Here is a 21,152-nt window from a genome sequence, read left to right as displayed (position 1 = left end):
CAGGCAGCAGAATTAGCTGTCTGAGGGCCTTAAATTATGAAATTGATTAGAAATGTATTAGTTCATCCACCGTTAGAAGCAGGGGTGATCATCCCTCATGCACAGTATCACATAATGTGGCTCAAATTGCATAAATGTCCTGACTGACAAATTAAGACAAATTAACCTAAAAGATGCCTGAATGTCTGAGTGACAAAATCCAACAGTATGCCATGTCTGAAAAGGACTTTAGGATTACTGGGACACTGTTTTCTGTTTACAAAACCTCCATCTAAAACGATAGCAACTATTTGACAGGTTTCTGTCTTCTTTCATCATTTTGAGTATTTGTTGTTTCAACTGTTACAGGAAGATGGGGATCCTCCAGTTAACGAAAGTCTCAGCATTGAGAACACTCTGTGGGCCAGCACCGTTGTTGCCTCTGGTAAATATATGGCTAATGGTGCAGATTTGTCGATGAGGCAGATAATACCTGCAACGTAACCAGGACCAAAATTTTGCTCTTAGGGCACAGAGTTGTGCTGAAGAATCGCTTTGATCACAACAACGACATCTTGCTCATTTATAAATAGCTCAGGGGCAGCCCAACATAATGGCAAGAAGGTGTGCTTCTTTTCACCCACCCTGTCATATGTTAACCATTAAGCAATAAGATATTTACATCCTTTATTCCAAATGACATTCTTCATTTGAAAAAAAGTCTGTTAATGTCAAGAGTGTAAGTCTGGGAGACACACAGTGTTTTATGTTGTAACTTTACGATATGGACCTGAGGCGGTTCTTTCAGGTCTTATTCTCTCCCTCATTCCAGGCACAGTGGTGGGGGTTGTGATTTACACAGGCAGGGAGCTGCGCAGTGTCATGAACACCTCCAACCCGAGGCACAAGGTACAGTAGTGTGAGCTGCAGCCTGAAGACTTACACTTACTCCGCAGATGATGATGTTGACGTTAATTTATCCTTCGTAGATTAATTAATGTCATTTGCCATTTGACTGTACCGAACAGTTCCAAGCTTCATTCGCAGCCTTGACATTTGAATTCTGCATCGACAGCGTTTTCACTGCGGTCAAAATATTTGTTCTGCCTCTTATTGCACACGAGGGAGTTGCCTGCATTAACAGGGCAGTGTAGTAGCGGTCTGACAGCAACTTAAATTTTTATGCAACCACAATAACAAAAAAATCTGTTTTGGCTGTTAGCCTTTTCTTTACAGGCTATAGTCAATGAGGAGGAGAGATGTTTGCTTTCCTCCAGGGCTGAAGTCAATTCTTGCTTGGGGCAACCCCCACCCCTCCCCACCCCACCCCTTTTTCTTTACTAAGAGACAGCAGCTTTCATTTACAGACAAACTGTAACCTGCACTGTACTCATACTTTTTTACAGACGTTGTATTTGTAATTTTCCCGAACAAGAAAGAAAGTGAAAAATATAAAAATAGGTTAAAACTGAAATAAGTATAAATCTACTATATAAAATAGAATAACAGGTATTTGTGTTTACATTTATTTGACACCTGATAATGTTTGCTCCTTGGTAGGTGGGTTTGTTTGACTTGGAAGTGAACTGTTTGACTAAGATCCTGTTTGGGGCCCTTGTGGTGGTGTCACTGGTCATGGTGGCCCTCCAGCACTTCGCTGGTCGTTGGTACCTCCAGATCTTTCGCTTCCTGCTGCTCTTCTCTCACATTGTGCCCATCAGGTGCGATTCAAGATTCTCCACTTCAAAGTCATCTGCAATGTTGAATTCTATTTACATTTAAGGCGTGAAAAGAACTCACTTGCTTTTATTTGACGCAGCTTGCGTGTCAATCTGGATATGGGAAAGATGGTTTTCAGTTGGATGATTAAGAAGGACTCCAAGATTCCTGGGACGATGGTGAGGGCGAGCACCATACCTGAGCAGCTTGGACGCATCTCCTACCTGCTGACTGACAAAACAGGTTAGGCCCCAGTGACACCCAGGGTCATCTGTACAGGTGCACCCACTTCACAAACGCCTCGGAAAAGCACGTCGGGCATAACAGTGCACTGTGCCTGTGGAGCAGGACTGCATGCACAACTGGGACAAAGCTTGTGATTCCTCACCTTGCACTGAATAGCTGAGACATTATCTTTTCTAAATGTTATCACTTTTCTCCCATCCTAAATGAGACCAAGGCAAAGCTAAGACCAATAAACCGTTAAATTTAATGATTTCATAGTGTATAGCATAGTTGATGACACCTCACACTGCCTTAAATACTAGTCACTATGAAATGTAAAAAAATAACCCCTTTTATTTTTCTGTTTCATCAGTTACTAATATTTCAATCTAAAACAGCATGGACATTAGACTACAATGTGCTTGGACTGATTGAATTTCTTTTGATATATATCATATAAATTAAAATACCCTTGCTTGTGTGGTCAAAAGAATCGCTGAGGCCACCATGTGGAGCACTAATACGAGACGTTGTAGTGCTGGGGATTTGCCAAGGAAGTATGCAGTGGGACAGAGTTTCCTTCCCTAGAGGGGTTTGTCTTTGGTGGGGTCTCTGCTCCTGGAGACCTGCTTCTTATTGGACCCTTAAATCATATGCAAAGGTCTCTCATCCATACACACCTTCAGAGCGTAACACCACCGTCGGTGGTGCACTTCCTCAGGCTCGAGGTGTTACACGTCAGATTTATAACCCTCATACCCAATAAAATGATCAGCCATTTCCCATCCAGACCGTGATAGGCTGACGGGGTCTGCAGGTCAGTCTAATGTACGTGCAAGGCCCTTGAGGTCTTTTTGATATACTGTGGAAAATGCTTTTAAAGTGAGTGTGAAGATGTAGAGGCTGTGTGGAGTGGCAAAGGGAAAGCATCTGGCTTTCTTGCCATTTTTTTTAAGTAACTGATGTAGGTTATGTTTAATATTTTCCCAGCCTGTAAAAGGTGTAGAGATACTAGAACAGTTATAGACACTGAAAAAAAACACCATTTCAAATTTTCTGCTGTCGATGATTATGACTTACTGTGTATATGCAAAAGTGTGACATGAAGCACAAGATGCTGAAATTAATCTGGCAGTTGTAATCACTTTGAGGGAATTTGAGTGTTTGAACGCCTGTAATGTGATCTTTACCAGGGACTCTGACTCAGAACGAAATGGTGTTCAGGCGGCTCCATCTTGGCACTGTGGCCTATGGGATGGACTCAATGGATGAAGTACAGAGCCATGTGTTCAGCGCCTACACACAGGTAAAAACAAATACACATGCATGAGTCTGTACACTGCTCTGTGCCCGAGAGCAGAAGTCACTAAAAATTAACAAATTCGCCCCCAACATTTAGAAAACAAACAGTAAAGAAAAGTTTGAAAATCTTTGGAAAGGGGAAAACAGACAGACATGAGCATTGTTTTAAGAACCATATCAGTTTTGTGATTATTGTTTGGCCGAATGCTTCCTGACCTTAGGTGACTCTCTTTGTCCCCCTTGACATCAGAGGTTAGCGAAGCAGGAAACAGGATTAGCCCACAAGCGAAGCACTGACCGGACTTCTTTAATGACGCCACCATTAACCCCTGGAACGCACAGCCTTCTAAAAATAGCAAGGCCACAATGCAAATTGTTCATATTTGCTTTACACATCTGGTTATGTTTACAGGCCACCATCACATAAAGGACTGAATATGTGGTTAGTGGAGCTGGAAGTTTCTGAGACTAAAACCTGCTCTTCTTCACTTGGGAATCTCTTTTTTTCAAAATAGGTTTTTAAATGCATGTTTGTGTGTATTGTTCAGAGTATACGTCAAACATTTTCTTTTTATTTCACTTTAACACTACAGATCTTTTGTCCTACAGCTTCTTTGGACAGTACAGATTATTAGTTCTATTATCTGCAGAGCTGCCCTCTCTTAGAAAAACCTTGACCACAATGAAAAACTATTAGAAAAGCATGTTATGGCTCTTCCATTTCCTATGTGCTCTTCTTTAGATCACAATGCGTTCTGTAATTCTCTTCAGCCCACCCATGACCTTCCAGCCTCCAGGGCCCCGGCTGCCACTAAGGTGCGCAAGACCATCAGCAGTCGAGTTCATGAGGCTGTGAAGGCCATCGCCCTGGTTCACAATGTGACTCCAGTGTACGAGTCCAACGGTGTGACAGATCAGGCCGAGGCAGAGCAGCATTATGAAGACACATGCAGAGTCTACCAGGCGTCCAGCCCAGATGAGGTATGGTGGCCAGTGATACAGAACCAAATTCATCCGGTTTATAGTGACATTATCAATTGAGAAACAATTGACAATTGAGAAAATTCTTCTTATCGAAGGGCAACACTCACAAGCCAAATGGCGTTCCACATTTATGTCCTTGATCATTATGAATTCTTTGAACATGAGGAAGAGGGCTGCGGAATTTGACTTCGATCCATTTCCTGCGGTGTAAATACGGATTTCCTTAATGTGCTCCCTGGCCCATTGCACTTATCCCCTTTTGAATTTCCTCTTTGATTGCACATTTTGATGGAGCCCATAACATCTGTCGTGATTAAAGATGCGTGGTTTATCACATGGGAAGGAAATTGAGCCGTTTTATTCTTTTAGGTCACACTGGATAAAAATTGAAACTGTTGCTTCTTTGCCGAAGCCCCAAAAGGCGCATCGTCTGAGTTTGACACAGTCTAGAGCAAAATTCAGTTTGCTTTCCTACAGCTTTCAGGAAGTCTTAATATAGATCTGGTTTTGGTTGTGAGTGCTGTGGACACAATGTCTGAATGACTGTTGAATGCATGATTTTACCAGTGCAGTGAAAAGTGACATTTTTCTGTGGATCTGTTACAATTTGTAAAGATATCTGCACTCAGATGAAAATGTGATTTTTGCTCATGTGTTGATATCGAAACATCTCATGCACAAATGATAACAATCACAAGGATGACTTACGTTATGTGTGAATCACCAAGTAGAGTTTACGTCTGAATCACTTTGTATTTCATCTCATAAAAACTTGCCTGCCATGCGGTGGTTCTGAGTCAAGCCAACTGGATACAGATCTATTCAGTCCAGTTACAATTCTGCAGCCAACCCTGTCGCTGCTTTTACAAGGTGGTGCTGTCGTGGCCGAGACCAGATCCAAGAATGCCTCCACAGTGACTATTTCTAGACCATGACAGAGCACAATCTTCATATTTCCCAACCTGGATGGCAAACATTACGGTAGTCAGAGCTGTTTCTGACGTTAAAGAGCTCCCCTGGCCGTGCATTGTCAGACTACAAGGTCACGTACTTTTTGAAATAAGGAATTTTGGAGCCACAAAATCTGTCATAAAGTCGGAGTTGGAACATGGAGATCTTTGTTGTTTTCTCTCATCTGTGTCCATTTGGCTGCTCTGTTATTAGACCTGTCAGAAGATGGATGATGAATTGGGTTTGTGATCTGGCTTCTGGTCTGGAAGTTATTGGGCAATGTCATCTCCCCTCTCTTTTTCTCCCTGCACACGCACACACACGCACACACACACACAAGTTAACATTGTATTAATGGATGTCATTTGTTATGTCCTTCAGAAAGGATCAAGCAAAAACAGTATTTTCAGTTCAGAGATGGACATTTCTCTAGTTTATCAATCAATAGACTTGAGTGCTGAAAATGCTTGAGGTATTGATTAAAGCTGAATGGTTACTGTGCTCTCTGACATCCCGCTCAGTCCAAAGTGCCCTTCACTGTTTTCTTTGTAATCCAAGTAAAGGAGCATCGTGTTGACATAATGGACTTACCATTTTTCTTTTTGCTGCATGCACTTCAGTGATGATTTATTATTTTTGTTTTATTATTCTGTAAAAACATAAAATGTTAGCTATAATATTCACCTAAATGTGCTCATATATTTTTTAACAACCACCCACTGAAGCCTTTACAATGTGGTGTTGATAGGTGTCGCTGGTGCAGTGGACTGAGAGTGTTGGTCTGACCCTGGTGGGAAGAGACCAGTCCTCCATGCAGCTGCGGACCCCTACTGGCCAAATACTGAACTTCACCATCCTGCAGCTGTTCCCTTTCACCTATGAGAGCAAGAGGATGGGCATCATAGTGCGAGTGAGTGCCGAGATCGTTTTGTTTCTTGTGATTTATTGTTCTCCTTTGTCTGTTAAAATGCGGCAGCTGTTGTTCATTTTGCCTTCTTGATTTCCAAGTTCGCCCAATTTCTTAAATGTTAGTTTTAATCACAATGTAAGTCAGTGCTTGTTGCTAGGAGAGGTTGGTGCTTGACACAAGCTTCAACAAGACAAACAAAGGAAAAAAAAAAACAATTCCTATTAAAGCATATTATCTGAGAAAAACCTCACCTTTTAGTAACCTCTGACTAAGTCTGATGACTAACTGTATTTTCACTGGCTGGGCTAACTCAGGAAGCTTGGGATTTTTAAAATTTGACTTCCTCATGATAATATTTTCAAATACTTTTTGAAACCCCTTGTGAGTACCAAAATACATTATACAGTTCTAGGCAACACAATAATGCACGTGCACTTTGGCCCACGTTTGTATGGAGTGGAAATCCCTTCCGAGTGGAACATTCTCGGGTCAGTTTTTTTATAGCCTGTTTTACGCCTCACACACAATAAGCTGTGAACGATTATTTTCTAGGATGAATCCACAGGAGAGATCACTTTCTACATGAAGGGCGCTGATGTGGTGATGGCAGGCATCGTCCAGTATAATGACTGGCTGGAAGAGGAGGTAGAGTTCCTCCTTTTTCACAAGACATGTTGAATATGTAATGACGGTGATTTGATTCCTGCCATAGATGACTCAAAGGCTAATAGAGATTGTAAACTTGCTGAATCCACATGTTGCCGACTCTGTTTTCTAGTGTGGAAACATGGCGAGGGAAGGCCTGAGAGTCCTCGTGGTGTCCAAGAAGTCACTGACAGAGGAGCAGTATCAAGACTTTGAGGCAAGTGCTCATTCAAACTGAGGCTTAGCTGGGGGACTGAGGCTCAAACTGATCACAGAGCAAGACGTACACATTTAGTTTGTCTGTCTTGTGTTTGATAAGGCCGCTACAGAATTTTATTTGATACAGACAGGTTAGGAATTTCTAAATGTCATTGTGTTTAGTAATTAGGGTCCAGTCCATACACCCCATCCTCCCACACACACACACAGGCCCCACTCATTGTTTGAGCAGGGCTGGGCTGTCTCCCCTGTAGCCTTCAGCCCCAGGCCCGCTGCTGAAGTGTATAATTGTGTGAGCAGAGCTGGTGGGCAGCAGTGAGTCACCCACTGAGTCACACACGGAGTTTATGTTCCTGTATGAGTCACGCTCAGATTGTTTTTGCTTTATCTCACTCACAAATTGCCCTGGAGCTGGAGGGCTGAATATGGGTGTTAACCAATTGATCATGTCTGTTCTGTATTTCCAGCTTTCTGAAACATAGTAGCTTTAAGGGATGGCTGTATGCAAATACCTGTGAGTTTGTATTTAAACTGAAGTGTCGATAGCTTATATGCAAATTTCTGTGTGTAGTGAACAGTCTGTATTCATGCTGCACACAGTTTAATCTCAGTGTAGGTTGTAAAAATGTTGTGCATGCACACTTGAAGGTCTCCCTGTTGCAGTTTTTTTTGATACTTTTGACTTTTACTCTCTGTTTGTCATGACTTTCACAGCTGGTGGCCATATTGATATTTCCTCCCTTTATTCCTGGCTGTTTTCTGTCTTTGGTCATGCAATGATTTTACCTTATTTGTGCTAATTTAATCTCCTCCTTCTGAAAACATTCCCGCTCCTCTCATGCTCCCCAGGCACGGTACATCCAGGCCAAGCTGAGCGTCCACGACCGCTCTCTGAAGGTGGCCACAGTGATTGAGAGTCTGGAGATGGAGATGGAGCTGCTGTGTCTGACTGGGGTGGAGGATCAGCTCCAGGCTGATGTCAGGCCCACCCTGGAGATCCTGCGCAATGCAGGCATCAAGGTCTGGGGGGGTCTCATAGCTCACAATCACAGCAAACCAAAAGAACACACAGAAAAACAAGAGGCATACATGTTTTCCATCCACGTGCCTCCCTTAAGTATAAAAACCAAGATTGTTTTGAAGCTGAATGAATTATGAGGAAGGTTTTAAGCCGGTTGGGTTGGTTTTTTGTTTGTTTGAGTCAGATGGATATAAAAAAATACAGCATTAGTTATTATGTTATTTCTCAAAAGTCAGTCCCATAGAATAGTCTTAATGTATGTAATTTGATTGAAGAGATATATATTATAGAGACAAGGTATAGTTTTGCAAATGTTTACTGTTTTACCCACTTTTTCTGAGTCAGAAACTAATAAGTGGCTTATTGTAGACATGTTTCATTTAATTGGTGCGGTCTGAAGTCATGTCAGACAGCAATGTTAAGCTCTCTTGGCTCAATTGTTGTGTGTCCATGAGGTAAAATAACATCATCACGATGTCAGAGGCATCCAGGAATCGAGTGAAACTAAGTGAGTAAACTAAGTGGGGTTAAAGGGGGCGACGTATTCCGAGCTTTGTCTGAGGAGAAACACGCACTATTTGAAAACCACAGCTTTATTAGTGACAGCTGAAGAGAGACAGAATGACATGCAGTCAAGGGCCCAAACCGAGTCCAGGTCACATGGTGCGCACATTGTGCCAGGTGAGCTGCTGAGGCGCCCCCAAGTGGTTGTGGGTTGGCACACTTCAGCTGGTTGATTGAAGATATTTGACCACACTTTGAAATGAAAGTTAGTGTTTGGTTTTTTGCAAGGGAAATAGAGAGATGATTAGTCACTGATTGTGCTTTTTAAAAGGCCTGTTCAACCAAATGGCAAAGGAACTAATTGGTCTCTAGCTGTGGAGGTTAGGTTGGGTTTTGTTTTATTTGTTTTAAATATCTCTCTGTGAGATTTCTGCCTTTACTTCAGTAAAGTGGAGGTAAACAGGATTTTGTATTAAAAAGTCACATTTAAAAAATCCAGTGGTTGTATTTTCTCAGAAAAACACATGTTCCAGTAACCTTATAATGATAAGTCAGTAACACGCTGCCAGCAGTCTCCATGTGGACTGTTTCTCCTGTTGAAAGTAGTTTAGATGAAAACTCAGACATTCATCATCAGACAGAATGACATACAGACATTCCTGCTGACTGTTTTTAATGCTGTGAGCAGCAGAAATTAATTTCCTTCAAACTCCACTGAATGGAATCAACATGATAAATAACACCCCAAACCACTACAGTAACTTGGATGAATAAACCATTTAAAGTCTCACAAACACAAGTGTATAGAGCCTTTAATCCCTGAAATTAAGCTCGTGTTGATGGATTTAGGAGAGAGATTATGAAAACATTTTGTCTTTTTGTATATATAGTATTTATATACAATGTGCATGGATTTTTTTTGTTCAAACATCAGTGCATCTTATTGATATAAAATGATATTTGCTACATGTTACTCTTTGGGTTCTGCATAGGTTTGGATGCTGACAGGAGACAAGCTTGAAACGGCCACGTGCACCGCTAAGAACGCCCATCTGATCACCCGCAACCAGGACATCCATATCTTCAGACCTGTAAGTGCAGGGCAAAGACCCCTCTTCCTCTTACATGCATATGAAGTGGTTAATAGTTGATTTTAGTACCGCAGGGGTCATCCCAGTTCAGTGCAGCACTGACAGTTTCCTGATACCGCCGCCCCTTGGGCATCCATCCTCTGTGAGACCAAGGCCCATTAGCTAGTGGTCATGCAGCCCCTCACAGCCACGCATGCAGCCGAAGCCAGCGTGCACGGCTGAGTAAATCACCTCCCACCAGTGAAAGAATCCAAGCCACTGTCAAAGAGAACAAACAGGCCTTCGCTCTAACAGAGGAGAAACCAGCTGGACCACTCCCAGAGGGAACATGCACTGGGCTCACTTCCTAATTTGTTTTGCAGGTTTCGTACTCTCTCTCGCCGCTTTGATAGTCCGCTTCTGCCTTCCCCTCTGGAGCTGTGCCAGAGCAGAGGGAACGCCTGCCATATAGGAAGGTTACGACTTGCGTACGACTGCGGTTACTGGAAGAGAATAACAATGGTTGGCACGGCTTGAAAACCTCTGTCCCAGTGGACGGGGGAGTGCTGACTGGGCCTGCAACACATACATCTGGATTAGTTTCCTGGTGGCCACCGATGGCCTGATCTGGATTGACGTATGAATAGTCGGCGGTTGAAGGATATTCATTCCAGAGCATAACTCTTGTCGACAGATTAACACCATGCCCTGTCAGTGCTGCCTTTTGGAGAATTTTTAGGTCTATATTTGAACCTAACACAATTGTTAGGAACCTCGCTTGATTTTATAATACAATGTTTTCTAATTGAGGTTATTGTACCGCTTTACTGTAACCCTCGCTGCTAAGCATACCTAAACTGTACATAGAAGACGTTTGAAGGGTTCATATGGGAAAATACTCAGTTTAATATGTTACATATCATCCAGCTCCATCAGTGAGGTATCTCCGGATTTAACGCTTGCCATCAGTGCAGCTGGAGGGAAATGAGCTGAAGAACTACCAGTCCGATAACAATCAGGCTGCAGAGGCTAAGAGATTGTTATCCCTTTCTGTATCTTTATTTCTTGACAGTGTGTTTTGTGCAAGCTTGCATGCGTGTGCATTTATAAATGTGGTTTCCACTGCCATAGGTGACAACACGAGGGGAAGCCCACCTGGAGCTCAACGCTTTCAGGAGAAAACACGACTGCGCACTGGTGATATCGGGGGACTCGCTTGAGGTAAACTCTGAGGGCCTCTGTGTGTGTCTAACCCCCCTCCCACTGACTTCTGTCACCTTATGAAACTGTGACATGTTTTCTGTGTGATGCGTGATAATATCGCTGCCACTGAAGCATCTCTGGAAGTGGTATCTGTGGTCAGAGTCACTTTCTGAAATGCAGTAGGAGTCCAACTGTAAGTTGAGGAGCTATAGATCCACAGCTGAGATCAGTTATCAGTTGCTCACCTGCCTGTTCTGGTGGCTTTCTTCCAGGTTTGTCTGAAATATTATGAGTATGAGTTCATGGAGCTCGCGTGTCAGTGTCCCGCCGTGGTTTGCTGCCGATGTACCCCCACACAGAAGGCTCAGATAGTCCGGCTGCTGCAAGAGCGCACAGGCAAACTCACCTGCGCTGTAGGTGAGTGAAAATAGAAAGTGTCCAACAGCTTTCACTCGTCTGTTGAGCTTTCAGCTTTTTTGTTTTGTTTTTTTTTTTTAATTGCTGTGGTTTTTGATATTTAACAACGGTTTTTCCTTCTCTACACCCTCTTCAAAATATATCTGTCTCAACCACAAACCTTTGACACTCACTTCTAATCCCCTCACCTGTTCTGCCATTATAAAATGCCACAGTCAAGCAGTCAAGGTGATTTGAGTGTGTGGGAACTTATCACTCGAAGTAATCACTCATCACTGTTCTTCTTGTTTTACACATGAATCGTTTTTAATGGACAGCAGTGGAAGACGGCTCACTAAATTGTTAATCTATTAAATGGAATATTTTACATATGATTTATGCGTTAAACTAAAGATATTTTTATGAATATTGTGGCTTTGGGGGTTTACATTATCCAGTTAACTACTATGTTTTTTTCTTTACTGGGAAAATCTTTTTGGGAAAGTCTTATATATTTAAATCTCTCTGATCATAATGTCCAGCGAAAACAAGCCCTTTGTGTTCACACCAAAACATGAAACATGAAAATTAGAGATTAAATTTTTCTTTCTGTTATAAAACTTCATCAGTTTTTGCAGCTGTCGCTTTGCAGTGTATTGTTTGAGGAGGACCAGGCAGAGTGGAGGGAGGGCAGAGTAAATGGAGTGAATTAGCACAAAGAATCCCGCGGTCATACTGATGAAAATCCGCTTTGCTTGTGAGCACAAGCGCAATTTTATTTGTAAGTCTGGAGTCAGTGTAGAGAATGGGAGATTCCAAAGAAGATTCCCAAGATGATTCCCAGGTGGTCAGTTACAGACGGATAATATTTGATAATATTAGCACAGATAATATTTAACTGGAATTTCTCCCTTTTGTTTTGAACATTTAAATCTTTCAGGACTCGTGGAAACTGCGCTTTATCTCACCGTTTATCTTGCAAATTCTAAACAGATATTCTCATAGTCTTTTTCCTTTCTTTGTCTTTGGCTCTGATCTCCTAATCAGGCCAAATTAAGGGAGTGTCCCGTGAAATACACGCACACATAATGCTCACTAATAGTTTGTATTGGGGAATCACTGATGTGAATCCTGACACCTCCGTGGCTTTTGTTTTCTCTTAGGGGATGGAGGAAACGATGTCAGCATGATCCAGGAAGCGGACTGTGGCGTGGGAGTGGAGGGAAAAGTAAGACTCTGTCCATCTCATCGCTTCACACTGACATGAAGCTCTCACAGATTTTCTCTTTGTGTTTCCTGTCAAGATCTCTCTCACGTTCAGAGACATGCGCACAGATGATTCCTCTTTATGAGGATCTATTGTCTGAGTAGAGGAAATAAAGAGCAGCGGATGCCTTTGTGCTTAAGTAAAAGTAAGAGTCTTTCACCGGCCTGCCTCGCTGTAACTTCCTGTCAAGACAGCCAGTTCGCTCAGACATGAACTTTATAGGTCTGTCACAAATGACTGTACTTGGAAAAACCGTTTGACTTTTTGGGACATTCACTTATTTCCATTCTTGCCAAGAGTTAGTTGAGGAGATCAATGCTCCCCCTTTTAAGATAGAAAAATAAGGAGTGATAATAGCACCACGATAAAAAGGCCTTACAGTTAGTAATGAACCAGTTATGAGACCAAGCTCAGTGTATAAGATGAATGAAGATTGATGGTGATTAAAATCTGCTGGAGTCTGAAGGATTATAATGTCATGTTTGCCCACTTTCAGATCGTTCTCTTTCCAAATAACCAAGTTTCATAACAAGCACCAAAACCCTTTTCAGGTCATCAAAGACTTCTTGTAGCTTGTCCTCACTGCCCTCTCTGCTGTGTTTTTGACAGGAAGGAAAGCAGGCCTCGCTGGCCGCCGACTTCTCGGTGACTCAGTTCAAACATTTAGGCCGTCTCCTCATGGTCCACGGTCGGAACAGCTACAAAAGGTCTGCTGCCCTCAGCCAGTTTGTCATCCACAGGAGCCTGTGCATCAGCGCCATGCAGGTAGAGCACAACTGAAATGTGGTGCCATTTGGCTTTGTGCTCATCAGCCATGTGAAAATTATACCTTTTGAATGTTTTTTTTTTTTTTTTGCTCTGACCACAAACTTCTAATTCTGGCCTGGAAATTTTCTGAATCAAAGTATGTATAACTCATTACATGTATTACATATCAGAGCAGCACAAAGAGTTGTGTTTATGTATGAGTTTTACTCATTTTTACGCTTACAAGCTATACAAGCTATGAGGGAAAACATTCATTTGCAGAGTAGAAATGACTCCTCTGTTCATTTAATAAAGCTGTTACTGTAAATGTAGATACGAATTCCAGAGTTCGGCTTAAACTTGCAGTGCGGAATCTTTGTCTCCCCCTTCTGGCAGTGAGAGCAGGTTGTCGTGCTTGCAGGGTCCGCCATAAATGTATCGGCTGTAGCCTCATGCCGATGCTCCCCCCTTCAGCCCCGGCAAGCCAGGCTTCACCGGCTGACATAAAACCCATCAATATCAGTGTGCGAAAGTGGCCACAGACTTACAGGTTTTAAAACCCTGTGCTATACTGCAAAACATAGAGCGATTTATCTGGTGGTGACTGCTTTGATCAGCATCGTGTGAGTTCGTTATGACCTGCATGTAGCGGCCGTTCGTTTATATGTTAAAGTCCCGCACTGAAGGTTTAAATACATCTTACATTCATCCAAGATAAAATGAGCATTGAGATTTTGCTTCGCTGCCTAAATTTCTGCATTTTAGATAATTAAACTTTTAACATTAAGCAACAATTTGCACTACTTTAGTGGAAGCTCTACACATTGTGACATTCTGTTAGTAATCTGACATTAACTCCTTTCCACTCCTGCCATACATTTGAGATGCAAGTAATTAGAAAATCTGCATGCAGTGCTGCTCACTGAGATAATAATGTTAAATTAAGATGAACTGCTTGCCAACAAGTTTTACTGTGTTTCCAAGCTTGTTAATTTATTTGTTTATTTCCTTAAAATGGGATGCAGTGTGTTTCTCTTCGTATGCGAGGACAGAGTTTTGTGTTTAAATGCAAGGATTTGGGCAGCCAATTTGGCTCTTTGCTCTAAGAGTTTTGCACACTGCAACCAAAGCAATCCTAAAATAGTGTAAAATGTCTGGAAAAGAATGCATGCTTTCTTAAAGTTTGGGCAGGCAGATACGGGTTATGTTTATCCACAACACCTAAAAAATGCGAGGAGGAAACGATTGGGGTGGGTCAGGGCGAAGTTTCAGGGGTGGTCATGGAAGGGTGGGGTGCACAGTGACTCAGAGAAGTCAACCCGTGGTGCCCTTCTAAGCCAGCCCCCCCACACACACACACACCCACACACACATTCAACACCGTCCCCAGTCAAGTTCCCATGTCCCAGTCCAACCTCAGCCCCCGCCGTGGAGGGACAGCCCATGACTCACTGCATCATGGATTTTGGGGTTTTAGGGAGGCCCTCCTCCACGTCTCACATTAGCACCAACCACAGCTGTGACCTGTCTGGTGTGGGGCAGCCTGGATGGTAGGCTCACTTTTTGACAGCACAGTGTTGACATAATCCATATGTTAAAGACACATGCTAGATTTGGTCAGTGGAGTCTGCTTTCCTGCGGCAGAGTGAGGATTATTGCCTTGTTGCATTTTGTACGTGGGATTTGACTAATTGATTAGTCAGACTGTGGTTGCCTTTTGATTCGTGTGTTTCCGTCCCAGATTAATGTTATGGCTTTCACTTTCTTGTATTTCTGTGATGTAAAAAAAGGATTAACATTTGGAAAGCATTGCCTCTGATTTCTTCCATTATCATCTGTAATACCACTTCCAAGAATAAATGACGGCTCACTGACGTTCTCTTTTCTTTTTTTTTTCTGTTTCCCCAGGCGGTCTTCTCCTCTGTTTTCTACTTTGCTTCTGTCCCACTTTACCAAGGATTCCTGACTATTGGGTGAGATACAAACTCTGACTGGTGATGACTTATCGAGAGAGCATTTGGCTGCCTTGTTTCCCTGGCATTTCCTCTGTGTTAGAGCACTGTTGTAATGCGAGAAGGGGAAAATGTGAAAGTATTGACTAGTGGACTGATACATCTCACTGCCGAACAATGAAATGTGTGAGGCGCCTTTCAGAGTATGTTCTCCACACCGAATTTGCATGAATTTTGTCTGTTTCAGCTACTCCACTGTCTACACCATGTTCCCTGTCTTCTCCCTGGTGCTGGACAAAGATGTTAAGTCTGAGGTTGCCATGCTGTACCCAGAACTGTACAAAGATCTCCTGAAGGTGCCTAATGAATGTTCACACACACTGACTGTTACAGCGCGGCCAGATATGAAGTACGGAAACTTTGTTTGAAAAGTGATGCATATGAAGATCGTTCCTGTGTTCTCTCTCAACAGGGTCGACCGCTATCTTTCAAGACGTTTCTAATATGGGTCCTAATAAGCATCTATCAAGGTAAAGAAGTGTTTGTACAAACTGCTGATCAGCAGTGAGTCACTGATGTCGCACCAGAGAGGCATAGTCATACATACTAGAGTATCACTTTACATGCACCGTATAGACCAAAGTATCGGGACACCTAACAGTACACCAACAGGGACTTTAATGATATCTTAGAGACAGCTTTGCAGCTCTAACAGCTTCCACTCTTCTGTGAAGGCTTTCCACAACATGTTGGAGTGTTTCTGTGGGAATTTGTGCCCATTCATGCAGTAGAGCATTTGTGAGGTCACACACTGATGTTGGACCAAAAGGCCTGGCTCACAATCTCCGTTCCAGTTCATCCCAAAGGTGTTGGATGGGGTTGAGGTCAGGGCTCTGTGTGGGCCAGTCAAGTTCTTCCACACCAAACTCATCCAACCATGTCTTTATGGAGCTTTGCTTTGTGCACTGGGGCACAGTCATGCTGGAATAGAAAAGGGCCTTCAACAAACTGTTGTCATAAAGTTGGAAGCATAGCATTGTCCAAAATGTCTTGGTATGCTGAAGCATTAAGATTTCCCTTCACTGGAAGTCAGGGGCCGAGCCCAAACCCTGAAACACGCCTGAATTCAGTGACAAAGAGTGTCCCAGTACTTTTGTCTATATGGAGTCAGCAGTCCTGATGTTGGAGCATTCGAACTATATTTAGTCTGTATTATTTGTCTGGTTATTTGATTTACAAAGTATCAAAGTAGACAAATCAAATCCTGACATATAAAGAAAAGAAGATGGTATCATGCTCTGTAACAGCCCACACACTTTCATACACACTTCTTTTGGTGTTTGTCAAAAAGCCTGAGGTAACTTTCCGACACGGGCCATTTGCAGCCAAAAGGTGTTTACAGGAGCATCATAAGCTACGCCCTGAAACCTTTTTTATCTATTTCTGTCAAAACATGAACATTATTTGAGACAATAGGGCCTGGTTTCCAAACCACAGCTCCTTATGTCGGTGTCACTCCACTCTCAGTGTTTTTGGACATTCTCTGTGTATGTTCAAGGTGATGAGATAATTTCAGATATGAGATCCTTTCTCTGACAGACAGAAGATTTTTCAAGTAAAAATTCACCTGTCAAGACAAAGATTCTGGTTGGAAATTGAATCACATTCTTTATGAGACTTCCAAACCAACAAAAGTCACCAAGAGAGTTCAGAAATGTAACTGAATGCAGCTATAGATAATTCAGTCAGTTACTGCAGTGGAAGACAAAGGAAATTTCATCCTTTCTACTTTCTGCTTAATCTCCAAGCAGCTGGTTAACGATGGAGAAAACCAAACCTCTGAATATTTTTCTCTTACATCCAATCCTGATACACTGCTTTTAAACCTTTTAGTTTTGCTGCTCTGTGTGTCTTTCACTACTTTTTCAGTCAGTCATTGTGGTTGTGGCACACAGTTAATAATTTATTTCTATATTCTCTCTTTTTTCTGCCTTTTGTCCCTTCAGACCTCCACCCTTTTCAGACTAAAGAGCGACTGTAACGCAGGTTCTGCCCTCTTTTCACTCCACAGGGAGCATCATCATGTACGGAGCCCTGCTGCTCTTCGAGTCCGAGTTCGTCCACATCGTTGCCATTTCCTTCACCTCTCTGATCCTGACGGAGCTGCTGATGGTGGCCCTGACCATTCAGACGTGGCACTGGCTCATGATAGTCGGCGAGCTCCTGAGCTTGGCCTGTTACGTCGCCTCGCTCGTCTTCCTGCATGAATTCATAGGTGAGCGAACGCAAACAGGTGCACATAAACTCGTGTTTCGCCCCATCAGAAGGAGACTCTCACATTTGATTGAGACGAGAAAACAAGCCTCTGCAGCCGGATTGAGGTTATTGTGCTTTTGCTGACCTTAAAGTGCGTCAGCATTCAGCAGTGAGGGTGACCTTCTCGTTCATATTACGCCTCTGGTGTACAATAAGCTGTGGTATGCTGGATATTAGGAAGGCTAAATGTGAGCGCATTGACAAGTTGTCCTGGCATGGCTGAGGCTGGGACATACCGTAGTATCAGAGAGGAAATGCCAACAGTCCTGTTAGTTTCCTGTGGACTGCCGAGGTCCGTGTGTTTGTCACAGTGAAGGTGTGGAGAAAACACTGGCCATAAAAGTAGTATTTTCCTGATTCATGGCCATTACAAGTCTGAAACATAAACAGCTTTTGTAGCAGGAGAAGGGTGTGTTGATGGTCATGATGTTACTCCGTTACAGCCTGCATGTTGCCAGGCTCTTGGGCATTTGTTTACTTTAGCATGCAAAAAAATAGGACAATTTTAGCTGCGCCATAATAAGACTGTGACATATACAATACACCAACCGAGAGCTTTCGAAGCCTTTATTTTCAGCTTTATGTGGGGTGTGGAGTTCCATTTTCAGCCTACAATCTCGACCACTGTGGATCATGACTGGCATGTGGTCAAGTGTACCCTTTTTGGACACTTTTCCTCCCTCTTGAAGTTGGACTGGAATAGATTTTAAAGGCTCTTCTTCTGCTGCATGTGCAGTTTGCACGCTTAATTTGACTTTTTCCAAGGAAATTTGTTTGAAAGTGTTAGAGGTTCATTTATCTCTCTGTACTTATGACCCCAGAACTTGACTGAAAATCATTGTATTTCAAAGCTTTCTTCATTACTGAAGTAATCCAGTGATAGCTGGATGTGAACTGATGGGTACAATGCAAACAGGAGCTGCTGAGAGCACAACATAACTTTTAATGCTGCCAAAAACTGAGGTCAAGTTGTAGCCCATAGCTAGCTCTCTCTCTCTCTCTCTCCATGGCTACGTTATACTTCCTGTTTCCTCAAAGGCCCCAAATGATCAGACCTGTGCTCTGCAGAGTGTAACACAGAATGAGCTGAGTTACACTCAGAGGTCCTGAGAGGCAAGTGAGGAAAAATATTGTTGTGATGCATTTTCATTTTTCTGTGTTTGTGTTTGTCATACTCATTTCAAAAGTCATATTATAGATGATGTTTAGTGATGTGTGTCTGTGTGCTGCAACCTCATCCTGATCTTTTGACTCTTGCTCCATGGCAGACATATACTTCATCACCACAGTGTCGTTCCTGTGGAAGGTGACTGTCATCACGCTGGTCAGCTGTCTGCCCCTTTACATCCTCAAGTACCTGCGCAGGCGCTTCTCTCCACCCAGCTACTCCAAGCTGACCACTTAAAGACTGAGAGGAGCCTCAGAACCGTGTCCCCTGTCCTCATACTGCTGAACCTGCACTTCAACCAGAGAGTCAAACGTGGATTCACTCCCTTTACTTTGTCCTGAAAAACTCTTACATGGGAAGGTGAAAATGGGACGGTTCTGTCAGGGACAGGATGTTTACTGGTGGGTTTGGGAGGGGGGGTTGTTGTTAAAAGCAGTGCTCCTTGCTTCATGTGTTTGATGCAAAGACTAACTGATGATTTTTCCATGTGGACAACAACGGCAGTGAAGTGATTTAGTTGAACTCATTTAGCTCTCAGACTGATGAACAGAAATCTGAAGTATTAACGTAAAAACACGCTGCTCTTTAGTCTGCATGTTTAAAGCTCAAAATCAGTTCAGTAAATTGTGTCCAAACTTGCATCAAAGAAAATAAAAGGGAAAAACAATCTCTCACTCACTGCTGTAGATGTGTCACTTAGGTTGGAAACTAATTTTCTCCAATATCCAAGTTCTGTCTTAAATAGTAAATCTGTTTTTATTGTTAGACGCTGAAATTGACGTCGCGTTTTCGCTCGGGACTTGATTCACACTCTCCTTAAACATGATTTCTAAATGGAGTTTGGGAATTACGTGGTAAAAAAAAATAAAAAATTTACTGGCTAGACTTTGCAAAAAACACACGTCTGCAAGTTTGTGTATTTGTTTATGCGTCACTGCGATGCTGCAGACCAACACGGCGGAGGTGGTGTGGTTGTTTATTTTAGCCTGGCCCGTAGCGTCTGATGTTAAATCTGTCCTTGTGTCTTTGTGTGGACCCTGAGTCGTTAGTGTGAGTGCAGCGCGGTCAAAACGGCCACAAAGGAGTGTTGGTTATTTGCGGCCGAAACCTTCTGCCGGCATTCCCGCCTTGGCTGCATGTCTGCAGGGGAATGATGAAGCCTCTCATGTGGCTGCTCGGCAGACCAGCGCCGGCCACACTTCAGCATTGCATGGTGACTCACTGTAACGGCGACCTAAAGCCATAACTGAAAATACTTTGGTGACCGGAGTCCAGCTGCCCGCCCCCTTTTCATCGGCTCCACGCCCCCTCACTGCTCACTCGCACTGACCTCAGCGGCTCAGCTGTAACAGAAAGACGGGATCAAATCACCTGCCGTCAGTGAATGTTGTTGGTCAGTCTTACTGCTGCACGCCTCCACGCCACGCTCGTCGTGTTTCATTTTGTTAATGGTGTGACGGTGCAGACCCTGTAGATAGTTAACAGCTAACATACTAACATGACCACACTGTCAGTTATTTCAGACTCACTGAAAAGGTTTAATTGAGTTGGAAAGAGGAGCCGTTAACACTCTGTGTGTCTAACAGAGCGTCCGGGTGCCATCAGCAAGCGTTTCAGTGTCATGTCAAACTACAATGTTGATCCCCACTGAATTCACGCCGTTCGCGCCGTTTGCACAGAATTTTGTTTTGTACAACTGATAATTGTATTTTTTATGTTCTAACAGAATTGCAAAACATTTATCCTGAAATGATTTGTCTGCTTGTAAATAACCTGTTTTTTCTTTACTATTTATTAACGTGTTTTATTTAATGGTGTTGATTGCGCTCACACGAGCAGAACAAAAAGGGAGAATCGTGTTGATGTCAGTGTTGTGCTGATGATTAATAAATCTCATTTTCATTTCTTGTGTTATTTTTCTTTCAGTGTTGGTGTTATTTTCATGTTTTTTTCTTACTGTAATCAAATCTCCAGAAGAGACCAGATGTGTCTTTCTGATTTTCTCACCACATCTGATCAGTAATTTCCAGAAACAGATGAGCGCTGAACACACGTCACTGAAACAGGAGTAAAGAGTGCATTTGTTAGGGACTATTTTCAGCTGCGGATTAATATACGTTTGGTCTAGTGCATATTTATGGCAGCGGGACGTTGGATGTGGGGTTGAGTCAAAGTAAACATGCAGCAGTGTGGCTGTCTGATGTGCTTGTCTGTGGCTTTATGGCCCAGAGGGGTGAAATCAATCAGGCTGTGCATACGGGATCAATTCATTGTTTGGTCTTTTAATGGGATTTGTGATTGATGCCGTTTTGGGGTCTTATTATTAAGAACTGTGAAACGCACGGACGGAAAAAAGTAACAGCATAGCTTAATGTGGCTTATTAACCATTTCCTGAATTGCAAAAGAGGAGCCAGTTGAGCTTAATGTGGCCTCAGACTGAGAATGTGAACGAGACAAACATCCTCTCCTCAGGTGAACCCTCACGGACTGAAACCGAGTCCAGTCGTGTTTCCTGTGAGGCAGGAAGTGCAGGCGGGTTGAGGAGCTTCCCGGGTGTTTGGCGCCCTCTCACC

At 42.9% G+C, this 21,152-nt stretch overlaps 1 protein-coding gene across 1 annotated transcript in view; it reads left to right on the top strand.

Annotated features, from left to right (window-relative positions):
• Positions 1 to 20,488, top strand: part of LOC124063182 (probable phospholipid-transporting ATPase IIA) — a 31,707-nt gene extending 11,219 nt beyond the window's left edge. The window contains exons 9-28 of the mRNA XM_046396572.1: positions 349 to 424; positions 812 to 888; positions 1,540 to 1,700; positions 1,799 to 1,941; positions 3,117 to 3,229; positions 3,997 to 4,206; positions 5,909 to 6,070; positions 6,623 to 6,715; positions 6,849 to 6,932; positions 7,784 to 7,954; positions 9,452 to 9,550; positions 10,661 to 10,750; positions 11,005 to 11,149; positions 12,292 to 12,356; positions 13,005 to 13,160; positions 15,051 to 15,115; positions 15,342 to 15,450; positions 15,567 to 15,624; positions 17,166 to 17,369; positions 18,679 to 20,488. Coding sequence (XP_046252528.1) covers positions 349 to 424; positions 812 to 888; positions 1,540 to 1,700; positions 1,799 to 1,941; positions 3,117 to 3,229; positions 3,997 to 4,206; positions 5,909 to 6,070; positions 6,623 to 6,715; positions 6,849 to 6,932; positions 7,784 to 7,954; positions 9,452 to 9,550; positions 10,661 to 10,750; positions 11,005 to 11,149; positions 12,292 to 12,356; positions 13,005 to 13,160; positions 15,051 to 15,115; positions 15,342 to 15,450; positions 15,567 to 15,624; positions 17,166 to 17,369; positions 18,679 to 18,815 — 2,418 coding nt within the window. The 3' untranslated portion in view covers positions 18,816 to 20,488. The remainder of the gene's footprint in view (positions 1 to 348; positions 425 to 811; positions 889 to 1,539; positions 1,701 to 1,798; positions 1,942 to 3,116; positions 3,230 to 3,996; positions 4,207 to 5,908; positions 6,071 to 6,622; positions 6,716 to 6,848; positions 6,933 to 7,783; positions 7,955 to 9,451; positions 9,551 to 10,660; positions 10,751 to 11,004; positions 11,150 to 12,291; positions 12,357 to 13,004; positions 13,161 to 15,050; positions 15,116 to 15,341; positions 15,451 to 15,566; positions 15,625 to 17,165; positions 17,370 to 18,678) is intronic.
• Positions 20,489 to 21,152: the final 664 nt, after the last annotated feature.

Source organism: Scatophagus argus, chromosome 8 (genome assembly GCF_020382885.2).
Source record: "Scatophagus argus isolate fScaArg1 chromosome 8, fScaArg1.pri, whole genome shotgun sequence".
NCBI lineage: Eukaryota > Metazoa > Chordata > Actinopteri > Scatophagidae > Scatophagus > Scatophagus argus.
Note: the sequence above shows the minus strand (reverse complement) of the source record. Positions and strands in the feature narration are given on the sequence as shown.